The 15406-nt window shown below is 41.5% G+C and overlaps 1 protein-coding gene across 4 annotated transcripts in view; it reads right to left on the bottom strand.

Moving 5' to 3' along the window:
• Positions 1 to 15406, bottom strand: part of ANKAR (ankyrin and armadillo repeat containing) — a 93406-nt gene that overhangs the window by 65252 nt on the left and 12748 nt on the right. For all 4 annotated transcript variants that reach the window (XM_025179860.2, XM_075934174.1, XM_025179859.2 and 1 more), the window contains exons 6-12: positions 12835 to 13015; positions 11655 to 11874; positions 9877 to 9918; positions 7663 to 7707; positions 6921 to 7128; positions 4286 to 4494; positions 2234 to 2338 (exon numbers count right to left, since the gene is read on the bottom strand). In XM_025179860.2, the coding sequence (XP_025035645.2) occupies positions 2234 to 2338; positions 4286 to 4494; positions 6921 to 7128; positions 7663 to 7707; positions 9877 to 9918; positions 11655 to 11874; positions 12835 to 13015 (1010 nt within the window). The remainder of the gene's footprint in view (positions 1 to 2233; positions 2339 to 4285; positions 4495 to 6920; positions 7129 to 7662; positions 7708 to 9876; positions 9919 to 11654; positions 11875 to 12834; positions 13016 to 15406) is intronic.

Here is a 15406-nt window from a genome sequence, read left to right as displayed (position 1 = left end):
CTATTGCTTTCAAGATGGATCTTTTGGACTCAGGGAGATGTGGCACCAGTTCTCCCAGTTTCGAGTAATTGTCAAAGTCATGATTTGCTAAAAGAGCGGAGTAGTTCGATATTCTGAGTTGTAGGGTGGAAGAGGAGTATACCTTCTTGCCAAAAGAGTCCAACTTTTTGTGGTCCTTGTCTGCGTTGCCCAACTTGTATTGTGGGAGCTTTGCACGTTGTTGTGCTGAGTCTACGACTAATGAATTAGGTTGTGGGTGTGTGAAGAGAAAGTCGTTGTCTTTTGATGGGACAAAGTACTTCCTGTCGATTCTCTTATTAGTTGGTTGAATGGATGCAAGTGTTTTCCAGAGGTCTTCCGAGGTCTCCATTATTGCCTCGTCTATAGGCATGGCAATCTTGCTATGTAATGTAGGATGGAGATTTTTTAGCAATTGGTACTGTTTCTTCTGGACCTCTTGCAGGGAAACATTCTGGCTTGTCGCTACCCTCTTGAATAGTTCCTGGAACTGTTTTAGATCATCAATTGGTGCAGAATCTGATGGTACTATGGCTTCATTTGATTGTGTATCGGGAGCATCAGAATGTGTGACATTTATTGAATGAATGTCTGATTCATTGTCAGAGATTCGGTCCGCCTCTTCATCCGAAAGAGTTGCTGGAGGTAGGGGCTGCGGCCGAGATGAGCTTCTCCAGGATGGAGTGGAGTGAGTTGGGGAGCGTCGTCCACATGGCTCCCAGTGTTCCCAGGGTCCCCATTGTGGTGGATAAGGTGGGGGTGGGTAAGACCAGTATGGGTGCCATGGGTTCTGTTGTGGTGGAGCCCTGTAATGATGGGAGCGAGACTGCCTAGGTGATGCGTGTCTCGAGGAATAAGACGTGTGGTGGTCATCCTCAGGAAGAGGAGGATCTTGGCCGGATAAGAGTGACGTAGACCTGGGAGGGGATAGCCTTGATGGGGACCTCCCAGGTGAGTAAGATGTGGAAGGCAGGCACTGATAGTAAAGGCTGCTGTGTGAGTCAGTTTCCTGCTGAGGCTGATCCCTAGCAGTCTCATCTGGCTGCCTGTCTGGTTGTGCTGGCAGCGTTAGTGCAGCATCATGCTGCTTAGTTGAGCTGGTGCCGGGCGCTTAGCAGGCTGTAATTTGCTCTGCTGCGGTGCCGTGGCTTTAGTCGGCACCGCAGCTTTAAGCTGTGCTGCGGCTTTCGGCGCCACCGGAGCTTGAGGCAGCGTCGGGGCTGGAAGCGGTGCCGCTGTTTGAAGCGGCAATGTGGTTTGCTTCGGCGCCGGCTTTTCTTGCCTTGCCGGCTGTTTGGAGCGCTCCCGGGGCCGCTAAGCTGTAGCACGCCCCGATGCCGGTGCGGAGTGGGAGGATCGCCCCGAAGCCTTCGTCGCAGGGGTCCTCCCGCTCTGGTGTGCCTCTCCTCCATGTTTTGGAGAGGAAAAGTTTGGTAGGGAGCGGGATGGTGAGGGTCTGCCCCTCGGCTCACTCCTGGAGGGTGGGAGAGGCTCTTGTCGCATTGCCGCCTGTTCTCCAGCGGGCTGTAAATCATTTTCAAATAAAATCATTCTTAGGCGGAGCTCTCGGTCCTTCCTGGCTCTCGCCGTGAGTGAATTGCAATGAGTGCAGCTGTGGGGAGAGTGAGATTCCCCCAAACAGCGAATGCACTTTGAATGCCCATCTGAAGCCAGCATAGGATCCCGGCATTGGTCGCATTTTTTAAAGCCCGAGGAGCCGGACATGGCCAGTTCTCTCCTCTTTGAGCTTGTTCTATGTATTTATTTGGCTGTTACTGTTGTTTTCGTCTGTCTCCGTGTGTTGTTTTTTTTTTTTTAAACTCTTTTCTTTCTTTCCTGTGTTGAACAGCTGTGAGTCCCGGTTTGAAGCAGGTTCAAGCCCCCCAAGGGGGGATTTAGGTAAATGTATTCTTCTTGTTTCTAGGTTTTTTGTTTTTTTTTGAAAGAAACAGGAAAGCTAACTTGGAATAACAGGGGAAAAGAACTATGACTAAACTGGGGAGAGGAGAGTAGTCAGAGAGTCTGACAGGGAGCTCCTGTTTGCTCCGACAAAGCCCTGGCTGGGTTGACTTAGTTGGGATTGGTCCTGCCTTGGACAGGGGGCTGGACTTGATGACCTCCTGAGGTCTCTTCCAGCTCTATGATTCTATGATAATGAATGAGAGCACACTTAATTTTACAAAAAACTTATGGCTTGCTATGCTATTTATATCACCTGAATCCAAAATGCATTTCCAGTAGAAATCTTCTGCTAAACAGAGAACTTCCAAGGACCTAACTGCCATTTCTGTCCTTGAAGGGTCTTCACACTGTAACATCTCTGTTGGAAAAGTAAAACATTTTTTAAACCTTGTCATTTCACAAAAATACAACTACCACTGAATGTGATCTTCAAAATCTGCTTGACCTTAAACATAACATGCCTTTTCAGTTATCGTTTTTAATAGGTTTTATCATAAGGCAGGGCCGGATTAAGGTTATGAGTGGTAAGGAAGGGCCTAAATATGAATTACATACTGAAAAAAAATACTGAAGTCATCAAACATTAATCTATATACATATTTATGTAAAATTAACACTTTTATTCTACTCTCACTACACTCAAACAATTTTTTCTCAGATTAGCTGCGGCAAAGTCATGAATAATGTCATCATAGTTCAAAGACCTGACAATTTCCTTCTCTATGCTCAAGAGGGACAAAGCACTGAGATTCTTTTGAGTCATGGTGGATCGGAGGACATTTTGGAAACTTGTTGGAGGAGAAAAGGAACGTTGTCCACTATAGTTAGTGATTGTCAGTGACAAATACCGCTATAATGCAGTTTCAACATTTGGGAAACATTCTGTCACATTGGATTCAATGATAACTCAATACATACAAATAGAGAAGCTTTCATGATCTTTTCTCTCTGTATCTGAGAGGGATATGAATCCAACAAATTGAAGAAATTATTTAGTAAAATCTAACTGGGAGATCATCTGGGTACTTCCGACACAAATGTTTAAAAACACCCTGGGCCCTGTGTGGGGACTCTGGCTACCTCATGTGGTTTTTAGTTAATGTGGGAGCTAGAGCACCAGGGAGATCTACTACAGTGTCCTATCTATAGCCAGCAGCCTAAATGCATTTCCTCTCTATTCATTAACTCTTCCACAATTAGAATAATAGAATCATAGGACTAGAAGGGACCTCTAGAGGTTATCTAGTTCAGTCCCCTGCACTTTCAGGTTTTGAATGAGTAAGACAAAACTGAGCTATCCCCTGTTGTGTTCTCTGATCCCTTTACAAAGAGACTTCATTGAAAATCAGCATTTCAAAAGAACCATCAGGTTTGGATGGGGTAGAATGAAGAATCAAGCAGATAGCAGACACACTTTTCCCCCCACTCCTCCTTTTCTTTCCTTTTCTTCCCTCCTTCTCTCCCCACCCCCCTTATTTATTCTTGGATCTGGACTTCTAATACTCCAGTCATCTGAAGAAGTGGTATCATAATACCATTTATACATTTTGTTAGTCTTTAAGGTGCTACTAGACTATTTGTTGTTTTAAAATTTTTTCCTGTTACAGATTAACTTGGCTACCCCGATGAAGATTATAATTGAAGATAGCCTTTTATTTTATGGATCAGAATTTAACTTACAATTTAATTTAGGGAGTCCACAGCTGACATAGGCCTGGTCCTGTAATCAATCTGTATGGGCAGAACATTGTGGCAACATGTAGTCTTTCTGAAAACAGTGAGATGCCCGAGGACACAAGAATTCACTGTGTGCATTTCATAGCAAGATCAGGATTATAAAGTGGCCTTAAAAACCAAATGATAGCCAAAGAGCTTTGTAATGCAAACTAAGACAGAGATGGGGACTAATTTTCGAAGCATCCATGTAAAAGGTATACCTGGAACATTTTTTCTTTGCATCCTAAGTGAATAAAAGCACACGTAAGTACCTAGTCATTTACATGCACAATAAGTGCAGGTGTATTATTATCGATAAAACCAATGGTTTTGAAAATGAGGCTGTAAAGTTGCAATTTTAAAATAACAATTTGCTGGGTACATTTTAATAATAAAGAAGTTGGAAATGTCTTTGTGAATTAAATGCAAAGCTCCTTGTGTTACAAACATTTATATATGTGAATAATTTTAAACACTTTAGTAGTTCCATTGAGTCCCATAGGATTACTCACATGGGTAAAATTAAGCACCACTGGTTAAAATGTATCATGAACAGACTTTTTATTTGAGTGAGAATGTACATGCTTACCTACAAGAGTATTCCAAACTGGAAGATCTGGATTATCTAGCACTATTAAATGCTTAAGAATTTCTGTGTGGAAGTACAGTACTGCTAAATGGATTATATTATTTCCTTCACTGTCAGTTTTCTTCCAGTTAGCACCAAGAGAAAACAAATACTGAAGAGTGTCTAATGCTCCAGATGTGGCAGCAAGCAGTAGAGGAGTAGAATGATATCTGGAACGCAGAAACATATTGTGGTATATAAACAAGTTTATTTAATATACTATATATACTTGTTCATATTTTATTGAAAAATAATCCCACTGTGAATAGGGGGGTCATCTTATGAACAGGTTCTTCCTGCGGCTTGAGAAGCAACACAGGCTGAAGGACTTGCTGGCTGCCGGCTGAGCTAAGAGGCGTGAAAGCTGCAGGCATGGAGCATCTCAGCCCCCATTGGCTGGGAACAACAAACAGCAGTCAATGGGAGCTGAGAGGCTCCGTGTCTGCAGACAGCACATCCCTCAGCCAGTGCTGACACTGACGAGCTGAGACTGGAAGTCTGTACTCTGGAGTTGGATTATAAACAGGTCAGTGACTTTTACCATTTTTTCTTATGAAGGAAGGCTGAAAGAATTGGGTTTGTTTAGTTTAGAAAAGAGAGGGGGGACATGATAGCAGTTTTCAGGTATCTAAAAGGGTGTCGTAAGGAGGAGAGAGAAAACTTGTTCATCTTGGCCTCTGAGGATAGAACAAGAAACAATTGGCTTAAAGTGCAGAAAAGGAGGTTTAGGTTGAACATTAGGAAAAAGTTCCTAACTGTCAGGGTAGTCAAACACTGGAATAAATTGCCCAGGGAGGTTGTGGAATCCCCATCTCTGGAGATATTTAAGAGTAGGTTAGATGGTCTAGACAGTGTTTGGTCCTGCCATGGGGGCAGGGGACTTGACTTGATGACCTCTCAAGATCCCTTCCAGTCCTAGTATTCTATGATTCTATGGCTCTCTGAAAGTCTGGGGGGTCGGTTTATAAACGAAGTTATTTCAGTTGACTATAAACTGTTGTTTCAGAAATGGAATCCATGAAGATGTGACTGCATAAGCTCTCTGTTCAAATGCATAGGCCTTCGTTTTACAGTTTCTGCTTGTTTGATTTTTAATTGTTCATTTCACCTCTGGCTTAACTGAGGCTCCATTAGGGCCAATAGGCCATATCCAAATTCTACTCAAGTCATGCATTGGGTCCTTCATTTCTTACAGTTCATTGGTAGATAACTGTACAGTATTGTGACTGAATTATGCTAAGAATGCATCTTCAAGATTTCAGCTTTTCTTCCTCACAAGAAATTTTTTATGCTACAGCCTAAATATGTTTCAGGACTCTAAGTGGCCAATTCTGACTTCATACAGAAATGGAGTGGGATCTGAGTGGGATCTGCACAATTCATAGGAAGGTAAAATTAGGTCCTGAATTTCTATTCCTTCACCCATCCAGAGTATAGGAGCATCATTAGCAACAGAAATTCAAAATCTCGAGTATGGTAATATTGAAGTTGTAAGCCTAGAGACAGTGGGACTTCATCCCAATGAACATAACTCTTATTAAAGTCAATTAAAGTCAACTCTTATTAAAGTCTAATTAAAGATCCATGTAAGGACATATATATGAGCATATAAATACTGTTATTTTATTCTTCATTCTGGAAGGATTAATTCTTTCTCCATTATGGGGCTTTATTTGTATGTCAAGACAGGAATCTGTGGCTTTACACATTGCATCATATACAGGCAGTCCCCAACTTACGCAGATCCGACTTATGTCGGATCCGCACTTACGAACGGGGCTTTCTCGCCCCGGAGTTCGAGGTAGCGGATTGCTACCTGCGAGCTCCGGGGGAGAAAGCCCCGTTCGTAAGCTGCTCGGGTGCCCCATGTCTGCTGGAGACCGTCTCCAGCAGACCAGGGGCACCGGGCGGGTTCCCGCGCTTCTGAGGCTTTGCTGGGGACCACAGGCACCAGGACTGAAGCCACAGCCGCGGGGGGGTCCCGTGCCTCTGAGACTTTGCCAGAGCAAAGCCTCAGAGGTGCGGCACCCCGCTGCCGCTGCGGCTCTGCTCCCGGTGTCCCTGGTCTGCTGGGGGGGGGGCTAGTGTGCCCCCCCCCAGCAGACCAGGCTTTTTTTTTGGACCCTGGGGCAGAGCAGCTGGGGCGCTGCCGATTGGCTGAATCAGGACGCCTGGGGCAGAGCAGCTGGGGTGCTGCTGGGTTGGTCCAGTAGCGCCGAGGAGCGGTGCTACTGGAGCAACCCAGCAGCACCCCAGCTGCTCTGCCCCAGGCGTCCCCAAGTCAGCCGCTGCTGAAACTGACCAGCACTGACTACAGGAAGCCCGAGGCAGAGTTGCTCTGCCCCAGGCTTCCTGGAATCAGCGCTGATCAGTTTCAGCAGCAGCTGACTTGGGGACGCCTGGGGTTCTTAAGTTGAATCTGTATGTAAGTCAGAACTGGCGGTCAGTTTCAGCAGCGGCTGAATCTGGACGCCAGTTCCGACTTACATACAGATTCAACTTAAGAACAAACCTACAGTCCCTATCTTGTACGTAACCCGGGGACTGCCTGTAAATGAAACCAATCTTCACAGTGATAAAAGTTTTAGTGACTTACTTAGCTGTTGTTTCAGTCTCTAGAAGATCTGGATCTTTTCTACAGAGAACCTTGATACAGGAAATGTTGTCATAGAATGCAGCAAAATGTATAGCCATCCATCCTCGATCATCAGTTAATTTATAATCTGCCTTAAAGGCCAGAAGACAATTAAGTGCTTCAATGGATCCACACTGAGATGCCAGGTGTAAAGCAGTAGGACCTAAAGCTAATAAATATATACAAAAAGCTGACATCATGGGCATACTTTTCTAAGCGATGCACCTAAGTTGCGGCTGCAAAAATACAATTTAAAATCTCCTCATAACTATTTGCCAGTTTTATCAGCACTGTTTTCATGCCATTCTGATCACAGAACTAGCTATTCATCTCCATTATGTCTTGGTTTAATATCAAATTGATGCTTTCATAATAAAAGTAAAATCTTTGAGTACATCAAGAGATTTACAGCTAAAGAAATCTGAAGTTATAACTTCAGTACTAATATAGCATTCTATAAATTTCAAAACAAAACAAACAAACAAACATCCTGCATTACATACCATGAAAGTAATTGGAAAATCTTATAGCTTCCAAAGCCTTGGACAGACTGAAACAGTATTGAAATACATTTGTTAAGTATTAATTCCTTAGTTATAATAAAATATTTCATTTCTCTGCTCCTTATCTGCAGTCTTTCACATCTCCACATGCTACATTGGTAAAGTTAATAAAAGCAATATTTGATTTCTTTACTCCTCACCAGTTTTTTCCCCAGAGCTCTCCCTTTCCTGCATATTTGATTTTCCTGAAAGTGAAAATATTTAACATAATCAGATACAATGGCACTACTGTGAAAGCATGGCAGACACAGTACTGCTACAGGTAATATCACAGACCCACCATCTTCAGACTGGTCTATGCAATGTGGGCCCTATACATGCATAGGTTACTTCAATAGGGATGCTGTGGACATGTGGGCCACGTCTACACTGGCATGATTTTCCGGAAATGCTTTTAACAGAAAAGTTCTCCGTTAAAAGCATTTTTGGAAAAGAGCGTCTAGATTGGCAGGACGCTTTTCCGCAAAAGCACTTTTTGCGGAAAAGCGTCCGTCGCCAATCTAGACGCGCTTTTCCGCAAAAAAGCCCCGATCGCCATTTTCGAGATTGGGGCTTTTTTGCGGAAAAGAAATCTCTGCTGTCTACACTGGCCCTTTTGCGCAAGTCTTTTGGAAAAAGACTTTTGCCCGAACGGGAGCAGCATAGTATTTCCGCAAAAAGCACTGATTTCTTACAGTAAGAAGTCAGTGCTTTTGCGGAAATTCAAGCGGCCAGTGTAGACAGCTGGCAAGATTTTCCGGAAAAGCTGCTGATTTTCCAGAAAAACTGGCCAGTCTAGACACAGCCGTGGAGTCTAATGAAGGATTGGGGTCATAGTAAACTTTTTTTCTAGAACTGATGCTGAGCTGTGTTCCACTGAAAGCAAAAGTTTATACAGTAGTACAGTGCATGAAAGTCCCATGAAAGTACAGATTGTAGTGAGGTGGCATACAGACAACTACATAGGCTGGAGAATTTCCCATACCCAGAGATTGCACAGCAAGGGTCTGGGGTTTAGAATTGAGATTTTAGAATTATGAGCAACTACAGTAGCACACACTAGGAGATATGTTCCACTCCAGCAGAGAAGGCATGGTCCCCTAATGCTCCTAACTATCAGTTCCTTTGCCAAGTAAAAAGTAAAGGATTAAAAGATGCACTTAACTGGAGTTCAAACCACTTATAATAATATGTTTTAAGGGGGAATGTATCAAGGAATAACATGAACATAAGAACATAAGAACGGCCGTTCTGGGTCAGAACAAAGGTCCATCTAGTCCAGTAGCCTGTCTGCCGACAGTGGCCAGCACCAGGTGCCCCAGAGAGTGTGGACTGAAGACAATGATCAAGCAATTTGTCTCCTGCCATCCTTCTCCAGCCTTTGACAAACAGAGGCCAGGGACACCAATTCTATCCCCTGGCTAATAGCCTTTTATGGACCTAACCTCCATGAAATTATGTAGCTTCTCTTTAAACTCTGTTATAGTCAATATGAACAGTAGTCAGGACGTGATCAGTTCCAGATAAGACCTATAAAAACAGAACTTATCCATTATTTAATTAATGAATTTCCAGTTGTAACTAGATAAATGTCTGCACTCATCTCCCTTTCCTTAAAGAAATGAAACATAAAGGGCTATTCAGCTTCTTAACCTGAAACATTCATTGAACTGTTTGAGATCACTGATATCAAGACATTTCTCTGAAAAATGTAAAGTGAAGTCAGACAACTGACTATTTAAAAGGCTTGACTATGTTAGTAAAGATCATTTGGACTACTTTGGCTTTGGATTTCAAAGCAAAGCAATTATTCACTTAAAATTGAAACACCAAGCTGTGGAGGAGAATTAGCTATCTTCTATATATTCCTAAACACAGCAAATGAGAAGCTAATGAACTCTTAAAAATGAAATCTATACCCAGACTGAAGGTGTGGAAGATAGGAAGTGCTAACAAGTGAAATGTAGAATTTTCCAGTACAGATCCTATAGATTTCCTCTAAGATTTTCATGATACCCCAGTGACAGTAATCATGAGACATCACTCATTGGGACTGCCTTCTAGTGGCTGAAACTTAATTTACTACTGATGACTCTTTTAAGTAGAACTTTGAACAAGTCTTCCAAGTATGCTTTCTACATGCACCCATCTCCACTCAGCTTACTCTATCTTTTACACCAAAATCCTAATATATTTACTCAAAGTTCATGGTTTCAACATAGGTTTTGCTCCAGTGAAAGCTGAGGAGGGACAAGGCTTGGAAGTAGATTCTACCCCGTAAATGGCAAAAAAATGCCAAATCTTCTCTTTATTGAGATAAACTAAATATGAACAAAAATACTAAAAGGTCTCATAATATTTAATTTATTACTTACCAGCTCTGTCCCCTTTAGTCTCACCCTTCTGTGAACGTCTTCCTAAGATAAAAAATATATTTATGATAATTAGCTACAGTCTACAATTGTATACTGGAGATACTCTAATTCTATATAATTTAACAATATGGCTATGTCTACACTGGCAGCTTCTTGCACAAGAACTCTGTTGCAGGAGAGTTCTTGTGCAAAAACTCTTCCACAAGAGAGCGTCTACACTGGCATGTGCTTTTGCGCAAGAAAGCTCTGATGGCCATTTTAATGATAGGGGCTTCTTGCGCAAAAAATTAATGTTGCCTGTCTACACTGGCCTCTTCTGGAAGAGCTCTTGCGCAAGAGGGCTTTTTCCTGAGAGGGAGTGTCAGAGTTCTCATGCAAGAAGCCCTGATTTTCTACAGTACAACGTCAGTTTACTTGCGCAAGAACGCACGGCCAATGTAGACAGGTGGCATGTTTTTGCACAAGAGCGGCCGTTTTCGCGCAAGAATGGGCCAGTGTAGACACAGCCTATTTGTATACATGATACATCAAAATGAAATCTTAAAAGGCTCCAGTATGGCAATAATTTAAAGAACATAAAAAGCTCTAAAAGCACAGGCTGATAATCACGAAAATATTGACATTTATAAAATTGATTGTACAGCACATTTTGTCCTATACTGTATGTTGCAGAAAGAAAAAAAAAGAATGGTCACAGAGAAGAGTTATAATATTTCTAGGGAGGAAACTTTAATGTTGCCCATAAATTCTCTGGAGTCCATACTCCCCAACCCGTTATTTGAGTGTAAAGGAATTTGTTCCCACTTTCCTTCCCACCATGGTAGAAGTTGGGGATCCAGTGGTAAATTCATCATCATTTAGAGTCTTTATAGCTATATTGCATATCTTTCTCAAAAAACATATGATTCAACCTTAGTTTGTGAACTTGATAGTTTTCCCTGATGTAATAAGGAAAAATAATTCTGTCTAATGTAGGAATTACTAAGTGAAATGTGTTATGCAAGTACTCAGACTAGACAATCATAGTGTTTTAAAACTCTGTGTATTTACTGTCCCACAGATATTGGACATCTGCTAGATACAAAGGCCACTCACATGAAAGATACTTTCCTTTTTACTGGCACATGGGTTGCCTAGGGAGGTGTGGGAATCTCCATCTTCAGAGGTTTTTAAGGCCAGGCTTCACAAAGCCCTGGTGAAAATTATTTAGGTGGGGTCAGTCCTGCTTTGAGCAGGGGGTTGGACTAGATGACTTCCTGAGATTTCTTCCAACCCTAATCTCCTGTGATTCCTTAGCACGTTGGCCCTTGCAGTACTTAACAAAAGAAACAGTGCACCCAAATGGGCTACCCCAACTGCCAACATCCAGAAGTGCCCAAAGGTGCAGATTCCACAGACCAGTGAGTTGATGTGAATTCAAGCTGCAATAATTTGCACTGCAGTACTCCACAGGTTTTGAAGAGAATGAGAATGAATGGCCTTCCTAGCTTCACAAATCTGGATCTTTGTGAAACTGCTGCAGAGAGGATTCTACAGGGTTTAGAAACAAGGAACATTCCACTTTTCTGGTATTTCCTCCTTCCATGACTACCTCCATCAGAGAATTTCTGCTCCCCTCTGTTGATGGAAGTGACAGGGAACATGGGGCCACAAAATCATAGCTTCTCAACATATTATATTATATTATATTATATTATATTATATTATATTATATTATATTATATTATATTATATTATATTATATTATATTATATTATATTATATTATATTATATATACCTGGGTTATAGTGAACATTGCGCCTCTGATTGATATTCAAATGAGATTTAATCATCTGATAGATAATTGGCACACGGTTGTGTATAGAAGCATGATGGAGAAGAGCATAACCATATTCATCTACAACACTGAGACTGGAAGTAGATGTTTTACGACAAAAAGTATGGAAGATAGCAGCTAGTCCTCTTTCAGCAGCAGACTTCATACCATAAGGTAAACTCTAAATCCATTTAAACAGAATAATAGACAGCATGTCAAAGAGGAATAAAACATTTACTAGAAAAGGAGGTACTGGAAAGAGGCAATCTCCAATTCTTAAACTGTGGATCTACCATAGGGTTGCCAGATGGTTTCAACAAAAATACCGGACACACTTGACATTACATTACAATCTACATTGCATCTTATTTAGAAAATACCAGACATTTATATTTTCTATTTACATTTTCACAATTTGTTTCCCGAACAGAAAGCTCAAATACTGGACTGTCCAGATCAAAACCGGACACCTGGTAACCCTAATCTATCCTGAGGACCAGATCTTTAGCAGACATAAACCCACTTAACTCTTTTGCCTTCAGTAAATGTATCAATTTATACCAAATTAAGAGCTGGACCCTGAAAATTACTATGTAAAATGGCAGCATACTACTCAATGGATCTGCCTCTTGTGGATTCAAAATCACATCTACTTACTTGAGACTAAAACAACATTTTATTACATTTTACTCCTGTTTATGCTGCAGCATCAGCTATGTATGGTAGCAGAGCGAGCTGATTTCTATTCTATTGATAATTCATAGAGCAATCATCCGAATTACAAGTGCATAGTCAAATTTTTGTCCTTTGTTATACTGGTTTAATGTTATTAAAGAGAATTGGGTTGCTCAAGTATAAACAAGAATAGAATGTGAGGATAGAGAGATGTTACTGAAGCCAAAATTTTTCCTGCAGAATCATCACTGGGGATGTGCATAAGCTTCAAAGAATACAGCTTCACTTTTAGATTCCAGGTGGAATCTGCACTACTAGCAGTTATAAAAAAATCATTATTTTACTTGTAAATTGTGCAAATTTATTCAAGAATCATTGAAACACATTAAACATAAAGCCATTTTTAGAGTTACTTTCCAGAGTATAAATATTTTTAAGAAAAACAATTATACAATAAGTAAAATACCTTGCATTTAATAGCTTTCTTATAACCAAATCTTTTCTTGAATTGCTCCAGTGACTGGATATCAGTTAATGGAAGCCTTTTAGGCTTGAGTGTGCTTATTATTTCATTTATAGCAACCCACCATGGGGTTTTATATAGCTGCTGATAAAAAGTTTCCAATTCAATGGCGATCACATAGTATCTGTAACAAAAACAACAACAAAAAATGTTAAAAGGAAACATTTTAGCTCCTTTGTGTACTTTATGCATTTATATATAAAATCAAAACACATAGGCAGGCCCTAAAATGATATATGTTGTCTGACTAACTTTAAAGCTATTGGAGCTACACCACTTTACACCAAATGAGGATTTGTCTCTGTGTCTTTACATACAAAAATATTTAAAATTTACTGTCATTGACTAAATATATAAACAAATATATATTTTTGGTAAAATATATAAACAAAAATCATTATTGTTAGGGCTGTCGATAAATTGCAGTTTTCTCACAGGATTAACTAAAAAAAATCAATCGAGATTAATCACACTGTTAAACAACAGAATATCAACTGAAATGTATTAAATAGTTTTGGATTTTTTCTACATTTTCAAATATATTGATTTCTAGTACAACACAGGATACAAAATATACAGTGCTCACAGGGGCAAATGGTGAGGAAAGACATGGGGGGACACCAGCCACATGCCCGTTCACTACCACCCTGGGGAAGGGCCAGATAACTTCCCCTACCTCGGGCCTCATCTCTCCCTGTCCCTGCTCTGCCTCCACCCCACCCCTACTCTACTTCAGACCACCTCACCCTCTTCCCTCAAGACCCTTCCCCAAGAGATGCGGCGTGGGAGAGTAGCGGGGCAGGGAGTTCAGCGCTGGTAGTGGATCCCCATCCCTACTTTCACTGGCAGTGATGGGGAAAATGGAGCAATGTGGCCCCACCTCACTCTGCCTTCTCCAGCCACATCACTCTACTTCCCAAGCAATCCACCCTCTCCTTTGAGCAATGCAGCCGAGAGAGCAGAATGAGCTGGAGCCACTTTGTTTCATTTCCCTTGTTGCTGCTGGTGAGTGCGGGGAGAGGGCAGACTCCTGCTGCAAGTGCCAGGTCCACTGCAGATGCCCTGGAACTCCAGCCTCACTGGGGCTACATCTACACTGCAGGGTTTTTGCGCAAGAAGTCTTTTGCGGAAGAATTCTTGTGCAAAAACTTCTTCCTCAAAAATGCATCCACACCTCAAAGTGCATCACTTTTGCGATGTGGTTTTGCAGAAGAGAGCGTCCACACTGCATGGACAGTCTTGCGCAAGAAAGCTCTGATTGCCATTAAAAGAATGGCCATCAGAGCACCTGTCCTTTTTTGTATAGGCTCTTTTTGTGCAAGAAACCCCTGCGAAGCGTCCACACATGCCTTCTTGTGTAAGAGTTGTAGCTCAAAAAGGAGTTATTCCTTGTAGAAGGAGGTATACCTACACTATAAAAAGCCCTCTGTTCTGTCGATTGTCTGTAGATTTTCTTGCACAAAAGCGCGCTTGAGGTGTGGATGCTCTGCAGATTTTTGCACAAAAACCTTGTAGTGTAGACGTAGCCTGGCTGCTAGCTCCGAGTGCTCATTTTATATTATTTTGATTATAAATATTTGCACTATAAAAGTGATACAGCAAGAGATACAGCATTTTGTCACCTCGTACAAGTACTGAAACGCAATCTCTTTATCATGAAAGTGCAAGTTGCAAATGTAGAATTTTTTTGTTATATAATTTCACACAGAAACAAAACAATGTAAAACTTTAGAGCAAGGGGAGGGCAATACTTTTTGATGAGGAACCTGTGATGGACCCTCCCTCCATGTTTTATTAAATGAACTCATGGACATGGAATATACATAACTCAAAGGTGGTTTGAGTGAATTATTTCATGTAACCCATCGATCTTCATGTCATGATCCGCTGGTTCTGTTTATCTTACTCTGTTGTATGTACCATTTGTGTGTGGAAAATTAGACATATGGAGTAGGGAATACTTTGTGGGTTTCAAACATGTGAATGAGAGACATGGAGGGTGTTACTTCAGTCCTTCAGTCTGAGTAGTGGTTGGTAGGAAGGGGCCTCAATTCTTTAACAAAAAGAATAGGAGAGAAGAGGCCTAGGTCTTTTGGTTGGGCTGCACTTGAAGGAAGGAGCCTGAGACCCCAGGGTGGGGAAGAGAGCCCTGGTTTAGAGTGGCAGCTGGAAAAGAGGTTTTAGGGTGAGTTTAAGTTTGTACTGAGGTTTCAGTGGAGAATTAGCGAAGCGGTTTTGTTTCTTTTGATTATTTGTAACCTAGTTTGCTCTGCCTGCTTTCTCTTATTACTACTTAAATCCTACTGCTTCAACTTAATAAAATCATTTTTATTTTCTGTCAAACCCAGTGTAAGTGATTGTTACCTGGGGGGGGGGGGAGGAGATAACCAGTGTGCACATTCCCCCTTTCATTGCGAAAGGGGGCTTACCTAATTCTTTGAGGTTTGATACCATCTGGGGAGTGCTCTCTCAGGAGGCTGGGCCCTAAACTGCACTCTCCTTGGACTTGGAGTGG

Source organism: Pelodiscus sinensis, chromosome 7 (genome assembly GCF_049634645.1).
Source record: "Pelodiscus sinensis isolate JC-2024 chromosome 7, ASM4963464v1, whole genome shotgun sequence".
NCBI classification, from domain to species: Eukaryota; Metazoa; Chordata; order Testudines; family Trionychidae; genus Pelodiscus; species Pelodiscus sinensis.
Note: the sequence above shows the minus strand (reverse complement) of the source record. Positions and strands in the feature narration are given on the sequence as shown.